The sequence below is a fragment of the Apodemus sylvaticus genome, chromosome 9 (genome assembly GCF_947179515.1).
Source record: "Apodemus sylvaticus chromosome 9, mApoSyl1.1, whole genome shotgun sequence".
In the NCBI taxonomy this organism is placed as follows: Eukaryota; Metazoa; Chordata; class Mammalia; order Rodentia; family Muridae; genus Apodemus; species Apodemus sylvaticus.
The window spans coordinates 54,813,668-54,833,828 of NC_067480.1; the positions used below are offsets into that span (position 1 = coordinate 54,813,668).

At 45.6% G+C, this 20,161-nt stretch overlaps 1 protein-coding gene and 1 long non-coding RNA gene across 2 annotated transcripts in view; one reads left to right on the plus strand and one right to left on the minus strand.

Moving 5' to 3' along the window:
* Positions 1-20,161, minus strand: part of LOC127692161 (aldehyde oxidase 2) — a 95,083-nt gene that overhangs the window by 33,955 nt on the left and 40,967 nt on the right. Inside the window, exons 20-28 of the mRNA XM_052192229.1 lie at positions 19,440-19,536; positions 18,601-18,725; positions 16,824-16,957; positions 14,576-14,663; positions 12,786-12,872; positions 11,780-11,971; positions 8,986-9,213; positions 4,531-4,626; positions 1,588-1,716 (exon numbers count right to left, since the gene is read on the minus strand). Coding sequence (XP_052048189.1) covers positions 1,588-1,716; positions 4,531-4,626; positions 8,986-9,213; positions 11,780-11,971; positions 12,786-12,872; positions 14,576-14,663; positions 16,824-16,957; positions 18,601-18,725; positions 19,440-19,536 — 1,176 coding nt within the window. The remainder of the gene's footprint in view (positions 1-1,587; positions 1,717-4,530; positions 4,627-8,985; positions 9,214-11,779; positions 11,972-12,785; positions 12,873-14,575; positions 14,664-16,823; positions 16,958-18,600; positions 18,726-19,439; positions 19,537-20,161) is intronic.
* On the plus strand, positions 5,649-13,441 carry LOC127692164 (uncharacterized). Its single transcript, XR_007979414.1, has 2 exons — positions 5,649-6,653; positions 9,931-13,441. It is a non-coding gene; the product is annotated as an uncharacterized LOC127692164 (long non-coding RNA).

A 20,161-nucleotide genomic window follows, 5' to 3' on the forward strand; every position in this document is an offset into this window, starting at 1 on the left:
AACAAGTCAAACTAAAAGATCAGTATTCCCAAATCAGTTAAATTAATAAGAAACCCATTACTTATGCTAATTAAAACAGTTCCAAGAGGAGGTGGCTCTGGGTGTTCTGGCGGGGGCACTGGTGGCCACTCTGTAACTGGTAGGTCTGCTGGGCTGGGCTGGCCTCAGTTAGCCCACTTGTAGGAACTCACCAGACCAGGGAAACAAGTATGTTTCTACACTGTTGGGTCTTAAAGCTTCTTCAGTTCTCCCAGAAACAGAGTTCCTGCTCACCCAAATGAAGTCTCCCCTGTGGAGAGCTTTGGGGGCCGCGTGGCAGGAATCTGACATTGGCCAAGGACAAGGAAATGGGCTTCCGGCAGGAATCTGACCTTAGGCCATGACAAGGAAGTAAGTTCAGGCAGGAATCTAATTTTAGGCAAGAACAGGGAAGTAGGCTTCAGGCATGAATATGACTTAGAGCTAGGACAGGGAAGTAGGCTCAGCTATCTTGGCCATTCTGACTAGCCCTTAGAAACAGAGATCTCTGGAGTGATCCCGGGACTTTGCTTATTGCCTTGCTTGTTCCCTGACTATTTGTGTTTATTGTACTGTTTACCCTTATTGCTTGCATGTAATTAAAATGGTACAAAAGCAGATTGGGAAAAAATAAACCCTCTTCAGCCTCAGAACTGCCTGGGATCATGCTACAATGTTGTCTAATCATCTTTTTCTTTTTAATCCTCACTCCTACCCTGGAGAACCTGTTGATTGACTGAGCTGGCTTGGTCACTCCTTCACAGGACCTGGGAATTCACCTTCCCTGTCTTCTGTGTTCACCAACTTTCCTTGTCTGTAGAGTATGTAGACAGAAGTGGAGACTAACTCTTACTAAGGGGCTATGAGTACAAGCAACTGGCATCACTTCCAGGTCTAGCCTGGAATCTTCCTCATGCATGACTTCATGCAGCTGAAATAATGACACTCAGATCCACACTGAAAGCCACACTAATGGAGCCACTATCAGTCTGGATACCTGACTGAACGAAGACTCCCTCTGGACTCAGATATGTGCACGAAAGGAACTTTCATGTCTGAACCATTATTTTCTGGGTCTATGTATTCCCTTACTCTAATTCATAGATGCTCCCAATATATTGGTTGTCTAACCTTTTATTTAGTAACTGTGGTGGTTTGAATGATAAATATCTCCGAGAGTCTCTGAGTACTTGGTCCCCAGTTGGTGCTGTTTGGGGAGGCTTAAGAAGAATGTCACTGGGGGTGGGCTTTGCAAGTTCAGAGACTCCCACCATTCCTTGTCCTTTCTCTGCTTCCTGCCTGTGGTCCAAGATGTGAGTTCTCTGCTCTGCTCCGGCTGCCATGCGTGCCTACTGCCATTGTCCTCACATGACGGTGATAGACTCTAGTCTCTCTGGCATCATAAGCCCCAAACAACCCTTCTTTGTCTAAGTTAACCTGGTCACAGGAATAGAAAAGTAACTCATTCAGTGATGAACCACTTCCCTGAAGCCAACCACAGAGCCTGTGCACAGATGAGAAACCTGAGGTGTGGTGAAGTTCACCAGGGGCAGAGATGGGAGCACCTGCCTGCACAGCCCTGCCGTTGACATCGGCTCCGACGGACGCGGCTGTGGCGATTGTGTTGGGCACTGTTGCTGTGCTTGTTTCGCAGATGTGCAGGTAAGACATGGGTATTTTCAATTCACGGCTGGCCACCTGTGAGAAAGGACATAGTTCAAATCCAATAAAGAATTCTATGAAAACCTAAGCCATTGGATTACATAGAGGGAAAAACCAGTTTATTTTAAAAACAATTTTTATTACATTTTAATTTAGTTTTTATGACTGTGTATGTATGCACCAAAGCACTCAGATGAGATGAGAGGAGAGCTTTCAGGAGTTAGTTCTCTCCTCCTAACACATGGGGCCCAGGATTTGAACTCCAGCAGTCAGACTTGGTGGCAAGCACCCTTGACCCACTGAGCTACTTGCCAGCCTTTGTGTGGTTTCTTTCTCCCTTCCTTCCTCCTTCCCTCCCTCCCTCCCTTCCTTTCTTTTTTCCTTCTCCTCCGCTTACTCTTCTTTGAGACAGGATCTCACTATGTTGCTCTGTCCTGGAACTCACTTTGTAGTCCAGGCTGGCCTCAAATTCATGAAGATCTACTTATTCTCCATGCCAAGAACCTGTGATACTACCCATGACAATGCTACCCCCTTTATTATCTTAATTTGTATAGGCGTCAATCAGAGAAGCTGAGAGGAAAAGAACAGACAATTTAAAAGAAGCATATATAAAGGTCACTAAATCAAAAAAAAAAAAAAAGAACAGTGACTCTTGTTTTTAAATGCTAATATGCATGCTTGCAGGCAATACATAAAGAACACAATTCTTCCATGTGGTGTTGCTCTTTCCATGTACTATGTCAACTTAGCATCCATGTAAATATTCATTATAAAACAATTAATTTAATAAAGAATATGTATGTTTGCAGTCAGAAAAAAACAATAAAAGTGAATAGTAAGTCAGGCAGTGGTGGTACACGCCTTTAATCCGGGCACTCTGGGAGGCAGAGGCAGGCAGATTTCTGAGTTCAAGGCCAGCCTGGTCTACAGAGTGAGTTCCAGGAGAGCCAGGGCTACACAGAGAAACCCTGTCTCGAAAAGACCAAATCCAAAAAACAAAACAAAACAAAACAACAACAACAACAACAAAAAACCAACAAAAAAAAAGTGCCTAGCAAACGCTAGAAAACTATAAGCAAGTGGGAACACATAGAAGAAAACAGAGGCAGATGCTGCAAGAACCAGTCTGATCTGCCTGGAGCCGCAGTTACAGGCTGCTCTGAGCTGTACTTGGAATTGGATGGATCTTTTGGAAAAGCAAAGACACAGTGAGAACCTGCCACAAACAAAACAAAATACTGAAAAAGGGTCCAGAGGGTGGCCAAGCATGTCTGTCCCTCGGGACTTTACGGTCTCATAGGGTCCTTGCTCAGCCTCTGGCGTTTGCTGTCCTTTCTTCATGGCCGTATTATTTACAACGTCATTAGGCTTGTCCACTGCACAGCATTTGTACTGCTGACCCTTGACCTTCAGCACACTTCCTAAATGATCCCCGGGAAAGATTCCTCTCTCAGAGCGGCTGCCTATCTGTTTTAGAAAAGGAGGACCTTGCACATGAATCATATGCTTTCTTTCCTGCAGTTGGTGGGGTTCAGGGGTCACTGGGCCTGGAGCTTGCACTCCCGTCTGAGACAGGAGTGTGAGCTAGGAGGAGAGGGCTGTGTGTGCCTGAACGAGGAGTCCATAGGAAGGTGTGTAACGTGGGAGTCGTGGTCTGAGGGAGCGAAGGGGCGGTGACGAAAGCTACACTGTAATAATCTGACCAGTCCACCATTACGTTGAACATGTTTAATTTAAAGGATTCTGTTTTTCTCTTAAGATTATAAGTCTTCAAAATTATAGTCAGGGCTGGTTAGTTGGCCCACCAGATAAAGGTACTTACCACGGAGCCTGATGATCTATGTTAGACACCCAGAACTCACGTGGTGGAAGGAGAGAACTGACTCTCCTAAACTGTCATCTGACCTACACACACACACACACACACACACACACACACACACACAATGAGTCCTTCTGTTGGCTTCCCTTTTTCTTTTCTTTCTTTTGTTTTCTTTTCTTTTTTCTTCTTTTCTTTTCTTTTCTTTCTTTTCTTTTGTTCCTCCACTCCCTTTTCTTCTTTTTTGAGACAGGGTTTCACTATTGTAGTCCTTGCCTGTCCTGGAACTTGCTCTGTAGTCAAGGCTAGTCTCAAACTCTGCCTAAGGTGTGCACAACCACCTGGCTGTTTTTTTGTTTTTTTGTTTTTTTTTTTTTGAGATAGGGTTTCTCTGTGTAGCCCTGGCTGTCCTGTCCTGGCACTTGCTCTGTAGCTTAGGCAGGACTTGCGCTCAGAACTCTGCCTGCCTATATATCCAGACTGCCGGGATTAAAATAATCCCTGTGTAACCACACCGGCATGCATCTTTTTTTTTTTTTTTTTTTTTAATGAAAAAGAGTTGGTGTTATGACTCAGTGCTAAAGCACTTGCACACAGCCCTAAATCCAACCCCTAGTACTAAACGAGGGAGGGGGAAGAGAGAGAGAGAGAGAGAGAGAGAGAGAGAGAGAGAGAGAGAGAGAGAGAGAGAGAGAGAGTTACACCATGTTGATAGCTGATGAGTCATTGGCTCTCCCAATTCCTTGTTAGCTTGCGTGGGTGTGTGGAGCCTCTGTCACAGTGTTCTGCCGGCTCACGATTGGTGGCCTTACTAACCATCTCTTCCACCTCTCACCCCTGGCCAGGTTCCAGGATCATTTGTATATGCATGGGATTTCTGTCACAGCATTCATTGTAGTTTATGTGCAAGAAGCTTTTGAACTAGTTGAGGTCTTTACGCCTGCATGTACTGTCATCATTTACCTTAGAAGATATCCCGTTTCAGTCATGTCTACGATGTATAGAAAGATGAGTGGTATTGATTTTACCTGTAACATTTTGGTGTGAATGCCTTGTCCCAGTTCATTGCCTCCATGCGCCACCAACACAGAGCCATCGGTGTAAATATGAACGAGCGCGGCCGCCTGTGAGACAATCCAGGAGTACTCAGTGAGCGTTGGTAAGTTCAATGGGCGATGTGAGGGCGGGGCTGGGGAGATGGCTTAGGGGTTAAGAGTATTGGCCGATCTTCCAGAGGACCCAGGTTCAATTCCCAGCACTCACATGGTGGCTCACAACTGTGACTCCAGTTTCCAGGACATACAACTTCCTCTTTTGGTTATAATGGGCAACACACGCACATGGTACAAAGGCATATATGCAGGCAAAACTCACATACACATAAAATAATTTCTAAAAATTTAGGAAAAGAGCCCAGCGGTGGTGGCGCATGCCTGTAATCCCAGCACTCTGTGAGGCAGAGGCAGGTAGATTTCTGAGTTCGAGGCCAGCCTGGTCTACAGAGTGAGTTCCAGGACAGCCAGGGCTACACAGAGAAACCCTGTCTCAAAAAAAAAAAAAAAACAAAAAAAACAAAAAAAACAAAAAAAAAACAAATAAAAAAAAAAAACAACTAAACAAAAAAATTTAGGAAAAGAAATGAGGTAGTGAAACCTCACTCTCTGCAGCAGGGAAGTCAGAGATGTGAGGTTCCCCATAGGGCCTTGAACTTACTTCTACTCTATTAAAAGTCAACTGTAAAGAATTTCCCATGGGCTGGAGAGATGGCTCAGTGGTTAAGAGCACTGACTGCTTTTCCGAAGGTCCTGAGTTCAAATCTCAGCAACCACATGGTGACTCACAACCATCAGTAATGAGACCTGACGTCCTCTTCTGGTGTGTCTGAAGACAGCTACAGTGTACTTACATACATACAATAAATAAATCTTTATGCCTGAGCAAGCCAGAGCAAGTGGGGCTTAGCAGGTCTAACCGAAGTGAACAGCCTTCGTTCCCAGCAACCATATGGTAGCTCACAACCATCAGTGCAACTACAGTGTACTCATGTACATAAAATAAATAAATAAATAAATCTTTAAAAAATAATTTCCCTACTTAGCAAGCAATCTGGATTTTTTTTTTTAAAGACAAGTCTTACTATCTCGCTCTAGGCAGCTTAGAACTTCTTCAGGTTGGCCTTGAACTCACAGAAATTTGCCTGCTGCAGTCCCCCAAGTGCTAGGGTTAAAATCATGTAGGATCATGCCTACCTGGTGTCAACTACCTGAAAGTCAAGTGAGTTAGGGCTGATTGTGACGCTACTGAATGGAATACTTTCCTGATCTCATCTAGACTCATAAACATGAGCAAGTTGCTTCAAGCAAGACAAAAGATGGCGGGGACACAGGTTCAGGTCCAGTCACTGTTGGGTAGAATCTCAGTGGCTTAAGGCTGTGGAAAATGGGTTCTGTGAGAGCTGGGTCAGCGTCAACCCCCTGGTGTGACGATGAATAGCGGCAAGGGACAGATGTGAGTGAGTAGACTCCCTGTTACCTGTTGCTGAAAGCCCCGCCCCTTGTCACAGTTGTCCTTCAGGGTCTTGTCTCATCCCCACCCCACTGCGTTACCATCCCTTCTTGCCTTGTCCTGGGTCAATCCCACCATGACTTCTCTCTGACCCTGGCTCCTGCTCTGCTGTCTTCAGTTCCTGGATGGTTCCCTGTTCTCCATCTGTCTAACATTTACACCCCCTCAGTCTCCACTCTCTCAAGACTCACTGCGGCATCTGACCATTTCTGGGAAAGCCCCATCACCCCCTCCATCCTTCCTTCCTCTTGGAAGTTCCGGGTCTGACAGTGGCTTTACTCCTCCCAGTTCACATGCACCTGGAACCTCAGAATATGCCTCGCCTTGGAAATAGTTTTTGCAGATACAATTATTTTGAGACGATCAGACTAGTAGAAGGGGGCCCCAAATTCATTGACTGGCATCCTTAGCAGACTCTGAGGGTAACACTGGGATAGCGGTCCATGAAGCTGGGATCAGCCTGTGGAGCTACATTGCCATAAGCCAAGGAGGGGCAGGAGCCAGAAGACGCTGGAGGACGCTGGAGGGCTTGGAGATGAAGTGTCTCTGCAGATGGCATGACTCTGAACTTGCAACCTATAGAACTGTAGGTATATACACATGCATGTACATACATTTTTTGAGCTGCCAAGCATGTTTGCTGTACTTACCACGGGGTGTGGGTGGGGGGAGGGGCACCTGAGACTCCCTAAGCATGGCAGGCTGTATGTTACCTTGTGTCCTACAGAGAACTTTGAGCAGATCTGACTCACAGAGACACTATTAGATGTTGTTAAATTAGACGGGTGGAAAGGTGGTGCTTTTCCTCCCAGCCTGGAGATGCCTGGAGGCCCCTGGGTGGCTTGGAGGTGCATGGTGCTAATAATAGTATTTATTCACTGCAGTCTGTGGCCCGCTGTGCCACTCTGCTTCCCACTGTTTGTGAGGAGGCGTTCCAGCTGTGTCAGCAGCTGACCTGGAATGACACTCACCAGACCTGGCCAAGTGGTTCAATTTACAGCTCTGTGGGGAAGCTGGAGGCCTTTCAGATGGAGACTAAAAGTCATCAGCTGAGGTACAGCTTTCTTCGAAGAAAGAATGTATGTGGCCCAGATACAAAACTGGCACCCAGGCAGGATAGTGGTGGGGCTGTAGTTTTGGTGAGAAGGACCATAGTGATGACAAAAGAAACTAGGTACTTAGTCTTGTTTCTGGTTCTTGGCACAGTGCTTCCTTGTACTTTCTAAATCTTGAAAAGTGCTATCTTTTGCCAAGGAGGTGCCTCAGGAGGTACAGGGTAGGTTCAGGGTGAGTAGTGGGTCAGCCTGGGTATATCTGTGTGTGAGTGGCGCTGGCCATGAGGGTGTATGCCAGCCCCATGGCACCTTTCTGAGTCCTGTGTACCTCGTGGGGGAGGAACACTCAGAAGACAAGCTCCCTCGTGTCCTGCCTTAGGCGTCTCTCCCATTGGCTGCTTCTGAGTTGTGTCATTTATGTTAGCTGGCAATGATAATAAAATATAAAAAGCGTTCCTGACTTTTGTGACTTGTCCTAGAAAATCATTACGGCTGAAAAAAAAAATCATTATTGGGGTAGCAGTGCGGGGGCACCTCTCAATTTAGTAGTCATTTAGGCATTCATACAAGTATGAATTTGTAGCTGGTGGCAGAGTGGATACAGTCTGTGGGATTTAACCTTGATTTGTGGGGTCTGACCCAAAGCAGCAATGTGACCCATGAGCTGAGGGCATCTTATCCTACCCGGCAGGGGAGAAAGAGCCCCGAGAGATGCGTCTGGGCTCTCCTGGAAGGGACTTAGGGTTACCCTGGTTGGGCTTCCAGAATGTTCAAGGAATCTTGCTAAGTATCCTATATTAGTTTTCTCAGCCAGTCCTCATTAGTCCTAAGAGAGTATTATTGTTAGTCTCACTTTACAGAGACTTTGAACAAGTTTAATATCACATACCTAGCAAACGGCAGGCCAAGAATGTTTCAGTGTTTCTTTTCTGACTCCAGCTGACTAAGAATTTGGATCAACTGCTGCTTTTATTTCCTAGGAGGGGCTTCCTTTCACAGTGTGTGTGTGTGTGTGTGCGTGTGTGTGTGTGTGTGTGTGTGTGTGTGTGTATTGTGTGTAGGGAGGGCCTGGGGGAAGAAAGACTGCTAGTAGTGCTTAGGAAGGAGAAAAGCTTTCGATGTTATGCACGTAGCACTTGAAGGCTTGAAGCCTTTCCCAGTTGCTGTATTTTCTGACCTGGGTTGATAGCAACGAATAAGAACAGCCATTCCTAGATTTCTGCCAGTTTTCTGGTCTCTGTGACCCACTGTGATTCAAAGGTCTGTTGGCTCAGGCCTGGTACTCTTTAGCGGTCTTAGCCATGTGCACACTGCTTTCCTGCCTCCCGTCTGCCTGGGGATGACTTCCGCCTCCTCTTGCCAACTTCTCGGGGCAATTCTGGAGCCCACTCTCTTCCTCACCAGAGCCAACAGATTCATGGGGAGGTGGCTCCAAGTGCTAGGTCAGAAAGCAGCAGAATGACTTCTCCGCCTGAGCCTTGGCAGGTATCCCAAGCATTCCTGCAGGTAGGATACCCCTTCCTCACTAGAAAGCACGCAGGGGCCTGTGGGCTCCTGTTCCTTTAGATCAGCATGGGATCTGGGGCCAGTTCTCCCAACCTCCAATCTTGGCAGCCATGTGGCTGATCCCCTTCCCCCCCCCCCCCCCCCCATGCTTGTCACCAAAGTGTCTCGCCACAGCGACCTTTCTCCTGCTGCCCCATGAAGCTGCTCACACTTCTGGTCATTTCTCCTACATATACCCAGGGAGGGCCTGTGCTCTGGGAAACGTGGCATCCTCAAACACCAGGATCCATTGATTGAACCAAGATTGTGTTGGACACAAGGGCCATTTACCACACACAATGTGTGTGTGAACTTTACCTGATGATAGCTTGTCGCAGCAAAGCCAACTGAAAACTTCATGGGGACAATAGCGATGCCTCGCTTCTTCCAGTAACTCTTCTTATTGAACTCGTCCACTCTTGCCCTTCTGAGGTGAAAGGAAGACTTGTCCAGACACTCGTTCCAACATCTTATCAGGGGCTCGGGGCTGAACGCTTGTTTGTAGATGGTTTTATCAACTGTTTTGTACATGTTTTTCTCCCTAACCTGAAACAAGTGTGAAATTCCATCAGAACTCACGGTGAGCCAGGCCGCCAGCTGCACTGCTTCCGCTGAAGTACAGACTTTGTTGGGGGGAGGACAGACTGTTTCTACTGTTTTTGAACGGTATGTGTTGCCGTGGAAGTGGTGGGACTGTTTTTCATCTTCTTATTAATGCACCAACTAGGCTCTCTGTCTGAAGTGCAGTGGACAGGGACTAGTCTAAAAGGTAGTATGATGAAGGCCTGGAAGGTTGGGTTATCTACCTACCTACCCATCATCCATCTGTCCTTCCATCCATCCATCTGTCTGTCCATCCATCCATCCATCATCTTTTTTTTTTTTTTTTTTTTTTTTTTTGAGACAGGGTTTCTCTGTGTAGCCCTGGCTGTCCTGGAACTCACTCTGTAGGCTGGCCTCCAACTCAGAAATCCACCTGCCTCTGCCTCCCAGAGTGCTGGGATTACAGGTGTGCACTACCACCGCCCGGCTATCAACTGTCTTTCTAAGTATGATCTATCTACCTATCCTATATTCTGTGTGCATGTGTGTGTGTGTACATTCCATGGCATACATGTGGACATCAGAGGACAACCCTTGGAAGTCAGTTTTTCCTTCTGCCATGTGGTTCTCAGGGATAAATCTCAGTTTCTCAAGCTTGGCAGCAATGGCCTTTACCCACTGAGACATCTTACTGTCCTTGGTTTTCTTTTCAAATTGCAGTGTTCAGGGGATGGAGCAGAGTCAGTAAAGAGTGTATTGAAGCCAGGCTCTACCACCCTGAGTGAAGATTGTCCTGCTATCAAGAAATCATACAACAGATAATGACAAATAGCAGATCTTCGAGTCTTCTGATTGCATTTTGAATACATGGTTAAATCTTTTTGAATGTGTGTTTACAAACAGGATCTGCTTCATATCCTGGTAACTTCAACATCCAGAGAAGGCAAGCCTGCTGGAATGCCTAGGGGAGGGGCTTCATTACCTCCAACTTATCGTGGTAGAGGGAAAAGAATATTGTACTGTCGCCAGCAACAACACTGGATTTTTAGACTCTGCAGGTTATAAAATGTTTTTCTTTCTCTTTTTGTATGTATAGCTCTGGGGTTGGAGCCCAAGGCTTTGTGAATGTTGGCTGAACTCTCTATCCCTGAGCTACATCCTCAATCTCATGAAAATGAGTATTTTTGTAAAAATTTATTTGTTCCTCAGAAACTCTATGAAGTAAGTCATTTTGTTCTTCTAGCCAAAGCATCCAGGGCACAGAGGCCCAATGTCTTTGATCCTCCTATTCCATGTGCTTAGGTCGCCTCTCTACCTACTATTCCTCAAGCTGAACCTCGTGCCATCTTCTCAGAAGGGTATTTTTTTTTATTTTATTTTGAGTCCCTCAATCCTCATCCTGATGTGATGCCTTCCTCCTTTGTATCCCTGGGCACCTTTTGTGAAGTCTTATAGGAAACATATTCTGATATATGCTGTGTATATAGGATTAGGTGTTCTGTGGTGTAGAGGAAGTACTCTGCTAATCTAATGAAAACCCAGAGGTCCCATTGAATTTAGGTACAAAGATGTTCCAGAGACAACACATAGAGAATCCTTTCTGATGCTTTCTGGATTGAGGAGACAGGATAGGCACAGAGCATGCCCTCAAATGTGACTGAACAGGTAAGGAGCAGAAGATGTCATCAACAGCTGGTGCTGGAGTCAGCCCAACTCTGCTCCAACTCCCTGATACCCCACAAGCCTTCTGGGGTACTTACTGTACAGAACAATATTTCCAAATGGTTAATTTTGGACAATATCTCTAAAAAGCTTTTAAGTGTACCAGCAATTCCATTTCTGTGAGTTTGTTCAATAGATAGACCGACACAAAAGGACAAAGATATGATGTAACATATGTGTCAGGGTGTTCAAGATCACCTTAAGATTTTATGTATATATGTATGTATGTGTGTGTGTGCATGTATATATATATTTTGAGACAGCGTTTCTCCATGTAGCCTTGGCTGTCCTGGAACTCACTCTGTTGACCAGGCTACCATCAAACTCAGAAATCTGCCTGCCTTTGCCCTCCAAGTGCTGGGATTAAAGGTGTGTAGCACCACTGTCTTGCATAAAAACTAATTTTTAAATTATGTATATATGTGTGTGAGCTTGTGCATGTGATACAGTGCCCATAGAGAACAGACGAGGGCACAGGATGGATCCCTTGGAGCTGGAGTTACCGCGAGCCACTAACGTGGGTGCTGGGAACAGAATTTTGGTCCTTCAGAAAGGCAGCGTGTGCTCTCAGCCGCTGTGCCTTCTACCTGGTTCCAGCAACATTTAACAGCCTAAACTGGGTGACTAACAACCGGATGTGTGTCAGTGCTGGCGTGTCTAAATAATGATGGCATGCAGGTCGACATCACAGTCATGAAACAAGCAAGCAAGCAAGCAAGCAAGCAAGCAAGCAAGCAAGCAAACAAAGCTCTTATCTCAAAATCTGAGCCAGGGTTAATTCATGCAGTTTTTCTAGTGTTTCCTGGGGCCTTAGCAGCTTTGGTTGTGAGCCTCATTATAATCTTACCTTTTCTGGTGGAAGCCCACATTTGGCTGCCACAGCTGTGATGCAAGATTCTGTTACCAGGACTCCCTGTGGGAAGCCAAACCCACGAAAAGCTGTATTAGATGGCAAGTTTGTCATGCAGGCACGACCCCGGAGTCTGAGGTTGTGGATTTTATATGCATTTTCCAGTTTTAGTACAAGAAATTCTGTTACCTAAAGGAAAAGGAGATATATTAGACACACCGCCCAACTTTCCATAAAGACTCATCTAAGTTGCAGGATACTTGACCACACTGTAAATCCCCCAAGATTGTATTGTGTTTACTGGAAAAACCTGTTTCTAGTTGTGATGTGTCTCAGCCTTGGAACACACCTTTTGTCCCAAACAATGAAAGTAAAGTCAGTTTGTAGAAGGAAGCAGCCATGTTTCAAAGCGATGGCTAATTGAGTGGCAGACAAAGTGACGAATCAGAGGAGATTTGACAGAATGGGAAACGCCCAACTCTCACGAGAACAGAGAGAAAAGAAAGACTACTAAGAGATGCCCAGGAGAGAGGGCAGTTTTACTGGGAGAGCTTTACAGAGACAGGCTGAAGAGAGAACAAGCTGGACACAGGAAGACAGAACAAGCCAGAGAATGAGAAGGAGCCAGATTAGACCAGATTGCCAGAGTTAGTTTGAAGCCAAATTGAGCAAAAATTCAGAGGCTGAGAGGGAGAATCCAGCTTGAATCAGTCAGCTTGAAGAGGAGCTTGAGCCAGAACAGCTGAGTGGAACCAGCCAGCCAGAGTTCAGAAAGAACTAGAAAGGGTGAACTTATTCGGCAGTAAGTCTCAGAGGCTGAAAACTTTCTAGGCCCAGATAAGACTGTACAGAGGCTGGAAGCTTCCAGGACTAAGCCCAACTTCACAGACGAGGCAGTAAGCCTCCAAGGTGACAATTATATCAGGCAAAGAAGACACTTTGACACAACTAGACACTTTGCATGTGATCCCTGAAAGGGCACCGTGGTTCCTGACACACGTACCAGCTCCGAATCATCCAGCGTGCATCCTCCATTGATGTAGCATTCAATGTCGAGGGCTTTGATCCGTCCACTGTTCATGAAGCCCACCTGTCACCAAAGGATGGACATTTTACTGATTTGCTTAAGATGTAGTTACCAAGTGTGAGTCTCCCTTACTTTCCTGTTGAAGTGGATCAAAGACAGACTTTGCCTCCAGTTTGTTCTCCTGTGACACCCACCTGCTGTGGCCTTGCTTTCTAGTGTCTGATTGAAGAAGGACTTTCTTAACCTGGCTCCACACCCAGTATAGAATCCTCAAGTTCGTGCTCAACTCCCAGAATGCAAATTGCTTCTCTCATTCTCCTGACTCCTGGAAGATTCTCCACCTTTCTGTCCTGGCTTTCCTTCTAATTTGGTTTGTGGTTTTCTCCACATTGGAAAGTCTTTGGGATCCCAGAGTGCATGGAGATGAATCATGTTATCCCTGTCACAGGAAAGCCTTGGGAACAGAGGTTGGAGAATTCATGAGCTGGACTTGTCTTACTGGGTGGCCAAGGTGCTTTGTAAATAGCAGCATAGGTGGAAGAATGGTGCCGTAATCTAAGGCAGTGGTAAAACCAGGTAGGAAATCAGATGTGTATGGTCAAGTGATTCCTAATAAAGTACGTGTATGTGTGTGTGTGTGTGTGTGTGTGTGTGTTTAAAGATCTATTTGCTCATTATATATAAGTACACTGTAGCTGTCTTCAGATACACCAGAAGAGGGCATCAGATCTCATTTCACATGGTTGTGAGCCACCATGTGGTTGCTGGGATTTGAACTCAGGACCTCCTGAAGAGCAGTCAATACTCTTAACTGCCGAGCCGTCTCTCCAGCTCCTAAAGCATGTTTTTGTAACCTTATATCACAACAGAACAGTCCTAAGGAATCAATCACAAATTTTAAAGATAATATCATCTACTAGATGCTGCAAACATGTTTAAACAGTGTTCTACTGCAGTTGAAAGAAAATGGAGTGAGTATAACTTGAATAATTTAAATTCACCAGCTTCTGTTAGAGATTATTTTGCAGTGCAAATAGTCAAATTGTTTCTAAATCTTTCTACTACAAAATGCTGTACTCATAGCCATGATGTTTGGACATCTTCCCCCAACCCCACTTCGAGAAATCTCTAAAAATATAAATCTTATTCCTTTTAATAGTGCTTTTTTTTTTTTTACACAAGTATGTGTGTGTCCTCATATGTGTGAGTGCACAAGTGTGTGGAGCCAAAGGATAAGGGCAGAAAGCTTTCTCGATTGCACTTTAATTTACTTACTGAGGCAGTTTCTTGACAGACCCAGACAGTATCACTTTGGCTAGTCTTTCTAGACAAGCTGCCTCGGGAACATCCTGTCTTCTCCCCCTGGGCACTGGGGCTGCTGCAGGGAGCCTCTAGCTCTCAGCTTTTATGTAGGTCCTGGGGATACTATCTCAAGTCCTCGGGTCTGTGTGGCAGGGTTTCTCCACCGAGCCACAGCCCCATGTCCTCAAACGAGGCCTTTAAGTTACTATTTAAAATTTAATTTTCATCATTACATATTTTACAATTATACACTAAATTATAGCTAATTATAAAATGTCATGGCCATCCAAAAATACATACCATTTTCATTTGATATTTTTAGATTGCTTTTAGATTTCAACAAAATGACAGAAAAGGACAAAGCCAAAAGGACAGAGGACAAAATTTCAAGTCAAAATGACAGAAAAGGACAAAGCCACTTAAACAAAATGAGTCATTTTAATGATTTCACTTGTAGTACTTACTTTGTATTTTGCAAATAATGGGTGTCTTCCCCCAGTTATTAACATATCATCTTCACGATCCAGAACAAGACGAATGGGATGGCCAGTTCTGCAGAAAACAAAATTTAGATCTCCATTCATCTCATCCATCTGTCCATCCACTCATTTATCTATTCAGCTATCCATATATCCAATATTTATTCAAGTTCTTATTTTATTCTCTACCCACATACATTTACAACATCTAAAACTCATTCATCCACCCTCCAGCCTCCCATCCATTTCTTTTTCTTTTTCTTTTCTTTTCTTTCTTTCTTCCTTCCCTTCTTTCTTTCTTTTTTTTTTCCAAGACAGGGTTTCTCTGTGTAGCCCTTGCTGTCTTGGAACTCACTCTGTAGACCAGGCTGGCCTCGAACTCAGAAATCTGCCTGTCTCTGCCTCCCAAGTGCTGGGATTAAAGGCATGTGCCACCACCACCCGGCCTCCCATCCATTTCTATCACTCATTTAATCATCCATCCATCTGCCCATCCATCAATCCATTCATCCATCCCACATGTATCTATTAATCTGTACACAATCTTCCAGGCATGATTATTGCTTGACTATTTCTCTTTAGAGGTATGTCTAAAAGGATTAATGTTTCTTTTAAAGATTTATGAGTGTATGTCTTCAGACACACCAGAAGAGGGTGTTGGATCCCATTACAGATGGTTGTGAGCCACCATATGGTTGCTGGGAATTGAACTCAGGACCTCTGGAAGAGCAGCAGTTAGTGCTCTTAACTGCTGAGCCATCTCTCCAGCTCCCAATGGATTAATGTTATCTACCTGCTAAGTTCTATCCCTATGGCTACAAATTTGACTTTCGCCCATTTTGCATATGTGTACTACTAGTTATAAAGTAACTATCAATCGGAAAATGCCAGTTAAATGTACAGTTTCAAGACTCATCCCTTGACAATTCTGGTTCAGAAGGTCTGGGATTTGGATGGGAAGGTGGAATTTTTTTTTTTTAATTTTTTTTTTTTTAATTTTAAAAAATGATGTGTTTTTGAGGCAGGAATGTTCTATGATCTGGAACACTGCTCTCAGGTGTGCGAAGGCAGGATGCACTGGTTCCACACTCGGATGTACATCACAGGCAAGTTCTGGAGTACACTGCTGTCAGGGCTCATAGTGGCTAGCCTAGACATCGAGACTGAAGCGCTTCCCTTGACAGCTGTGTGGGGCCACACTTGAGAGGCAGAAGGTACAAGGTCTCAGTGACCGACAGAGGAGAGAAGTGGAGATGAGATTCCAGCCATGCTTCTCTCCTCCCTGAGCTGGGGATGAAGATGCATGTTCCAGTGGACAGGACTGTTCTCTGAGCTATACAGAGGCTGTAGAAGGAAGCAGGACGTTGGAACTTTGCAGACTGAAACTCAGACAAAATATTAAACATCATCTCCTTCCCTCCTTCCTCCTCCTGCTCCTTCTCCTCCCCCCTTCAGCTTTCTGCTCCTTCTCCTCTGCTCCGGCTTCTTTCCTTCTTGTTCCTCAACACTGACAACGAACCCAGTCAAAGATGACGAATAAGAACCAGCCATGCCCGTGCCAGTTGAACCTGAGTGCTGACTACCCATGGAGAACAAGGACATACGCCCTCTTGAGATCAACCCAAAGACCACTGTCTTCCAAGACAGCGCTTCGCGGGGTGGGGCGGGGATGGGGTGGGGCGGGGGTGGGGTGAAGCCTTTCTCTCTTCACTCCACCCTGCTCTGGCGGAAGCAGCATTATGTGGCAATGATGGCCTTGGAAAGGGTGCCTTGCTCCACATCTAAATGATTCATCTTCCCTGAAGTTCAGGAATAGGCGTCTCTGTTCTGGAAGCAGTCAACTGTCCAGCCTTTCCCATTTAAAGCCCCTGTACCTGCATCAAAGTCACGTGTTCAGCTCCCTTTTACAAAACCAAAAGGGGCAGTGGGGCAGGTACGAATTATCTATGCTTTATAAAGAAACACACGCCGGGTGTGGTGGCGCACGCCTGTAAATCCCAGCACTTGGGAGGCAGAGGCAGGCAGATTTCTGAGTTCGAGGCCAGCCTGATCTATACAGTGAGTTCCAGGACAGCCAGGGCTACTCAGAGAAACCCTGTCTCGTAAAACAAACAAACAAACAAACAAACAAGAAACACACAGGGGCCCGAATCACCCAGGGTTGATTTGTCGGGCTGCTGCTGTCCTCTGGGCTCAGCCTCTCCCACAGTTCTGGCCCCTCAGGTAGACTTACTTGACAGCACCCACTGCAGCGATTGCTCCGAACACAGCCGGTCTCCCCACCTTTCCTCCAAAGCCTCCACCCACCCGTTTCACGTGGCAGGTGATCCTGCTGACCGGGATGTTTAACACAGAGGACACTGTTTTCTGTAAGAGACAATGAAGTTCAAAAGAGGAAGATGGTGGCAAGGTGTTTTGTTTCCTGAAATAGAACTCTAGAGCAGAGTCCCTTTGAGTCTACCACTGGAAGACAGTGGAGAAAATCTCAGTTTGGGCTGGGGGCTCTGGCCCACTTTTGTTTGTTTTGTTGGCTTTTGATACAGGGTCTCACTATGTAGTCCTGGCTGTCCTGAAACTCACTCTGTAGATCAAGTTGGACTCAGAGAGATCCCCCTGTCTGTGTCCTGAATGCTGAGAGTAAAGGTGTGTACCACCACTGCTTCCAGTCTCTGGGCCATTTTTAAACATTGTTAATCTTCCCCAAACTATCAAAGTCCTGGGTTCTTACTGGAAGCTGCACTCTTGGTCAAACGCCTGAGCCTATTAAGACTAAAACCAACAAAGAACAGTTAGATGCCAGACATCCTACTAACAAGGGTGATGGGTTTATGACCTAAGTCCAGATCATTTTCTGTCTGGGGAAGTATGAATGTGGTCTAAAGTGATGTCTTGACTCTAAAAATCATCTATAATGGTTATTTTAGAGACTAAAATAGAGTATAGCGATAGATTAGAGATGCCATCCAATCACAGTTAAACTAAGCCTGCTGCAGATAAACAGGGTTTTTGTTGTTGCTGCTGCTGTAGTTTTGTTGCTTCGTTTGTTTTTGTTTTTTGAGACAGGGTTTTTCTGTTTATCCTTGGTTATCCTGGAACTATCTCTGTAGCTCAGGCTGACTTTGAACTCACGAAGAGCTGCCTGCCTCTGCCCCACCCCCACCCGTGCTGGGATTAAAGGCTTGTGACACCACTACTCCAGCAATGAATGTTTTAATTTAAAGTGATCTCACTTGGACTTGGGACATAGCTTGACTACTAAGCACGAAGACCTGGCTTTCATACTCAGCACTGCGTAAATCCTGTATAATAGTGAATGACTGTGATTCTAACACTCGGGATGTAGCGGCAGGGTGTTCAGAAGTTCACGGTCAGCCGTGGCTACTTAGTGACTTCGAGAATACCTGGAACACATGAGACTTTCTCAGTAAGAATTATGTCTTCTGGACATGACAGGGCTGTGATAGTTATGAATTCAGAAGCTGTGAGCTACCTGGACAAGACCTGCACAAGATCAAGCCAGCCGAAATCCCAGCAAAGACTGGGAAGGGGATCTAGATGATATTGTTGGAAGAGGAGTCATTTTCCTTTAGGGGTGTGGCAACTAGTTGGCCACGCTCCAGCGACTGCTTCCACCCTCACGAGCATAACTGGACTCAATGGTTATTAAAAAATAAAAGACATGAGCTTAGGAGGAGGATGTGATGGAGGTCTGGGGTAAGTTGGAGAGGAATGGGGGATGTATACGATCAAAACAGGTTGTTTGCATGCATTAGCTTCTCAGAGAGTAAGAAAAATACATAAAAAAGAAAAAAATGATCAGTGTTGTTCTTTTATTGTTGATAAGAACAGGACCAAAGTTAAAACAGTTCTGCAGTCTTAGTGGCATTACAGATAGCCAACATTTAGATCCTAAGTTTCTGCCAGTGAAGCGACTGCCTGCCACCTGTGCTATGGGGACTGAGCACCATGATGGAGTTAGGAAGTTGATGTGGTGTCTTGCTGGACCTTACCTGCACGTGGGCTGGATCCTGGGTGGACACATACATGTCCAGCTCTTTGTCTTCTGTCTTTGGAATCACAAGCACTCTCTGTGTTTCCATGTAGAAGTGTTCTTGCCCTCCAACATGGACCTTCCCTGTGAGGGGCAAGTGTGGGAACATGCCTGGAGCACATGCAGGTTGGGAGCTGCTGTCATTGGAGCATTTTAAATGGATGGAGAGGGGTGTGAACCGTCTACCCGCAGTAGTGCCCACCAAGGAACAGGCATTACCTTGTGACAATCGAGGCGACCTGTTTCAGAGACTATAGTTCTGAAAGCTTAAAGTTCCAGGTTCTGGGTTGGAAAGATGGCTCATCAGTTAAGAGCACTGGTGGCTCTTCCAGAGGACTGGGGTTCAAGTCCCAGCACCCACATGGCAGATCACAGTTGACTGTATCTCCAGTTCTAGGGAATCTGACACCCTCACACAGACATACATGCAGGCAAAACATAAATGCATGTGAAATAAAAGAGATACTCTTTTTAAAAGTTCCAGGTTCTGTTTCTTACTCTGCCCTTGACTAAGCAAGTCTTAGGGATTTTCTTCTGCTTATTCTGCTACCCTGACTTCTCACCTCCAAACATAACACACACACACACACACACACACACACACACACACTCACATGCACGCGCGCGCACACACACATACACACACAGGCACAAGGATGCACGGAGGCTTTGAGAAGTGTAGGTTTGGGGAAGCCCCAGGACTTCAGAGGCTGAGCCTTCCAAGGGCAAATATATGCCTTTGATGGCTGGTTCACTGTGGAATCAAGGAATAACCCTAAACTCTTCCAAACTATTTACCTTCAACTATCTGATCCACGTTTTCAAATGCCTCCTCGATGTTTCCTTGTTCAAGCTTTTTTTCTGGACACAGGAATGAATTGTGCTTTATGGCATCCTATGCAAAAGGACGAAAACACAAAGACAGTCATCCTTTCTCGTGACTGCAGCCTGCTAGTATATTCCCTGGCATTGTTGCCTCCTGGGACACACGAAAGGTGTCAAGCGTTCAAGAGCTCTAGAGTACCCGAGGCATCTGAGGGACTGCCTTCTACATTTGCAGAGAAAACCAGCCAGAAGGACTAGGAAACATTAAGAAGGAAGCCATTTTCAGACCCGAGGCGTGGACTCAGGGGGATGGTTCACTGGGCAACACATGCTCAGTTTTAGCATGGGTCTCTAGGAGCAGTGCTGGGTATCCAACCAGGGGAGCCCTCCTTTTCCACTCTTTCCTGAGGAAAAAGTGTGTTAGATACTTAGGTAGCTACATGCGTGAACCTCTTCTTCACTCAGGACTTTGAGGAGGTGGAAGCTGTGTTGGAGAGGACCCAGAACGCGCTGTTATTCCTTCGGGTATTTGACATATTTCAAAAGAGCCTTTCTGGACTTTCGTTCTTCCGTGCTTCCTTCCTTCTCACTTCTACTTTCTGACACTTGCGAGAACTGACTCCCACATGGAAGTCATTGTTCTGGTCCGCTCTGTGGACTGACTTACCACAGCGTTTCCTTGATAATCCTGCAGA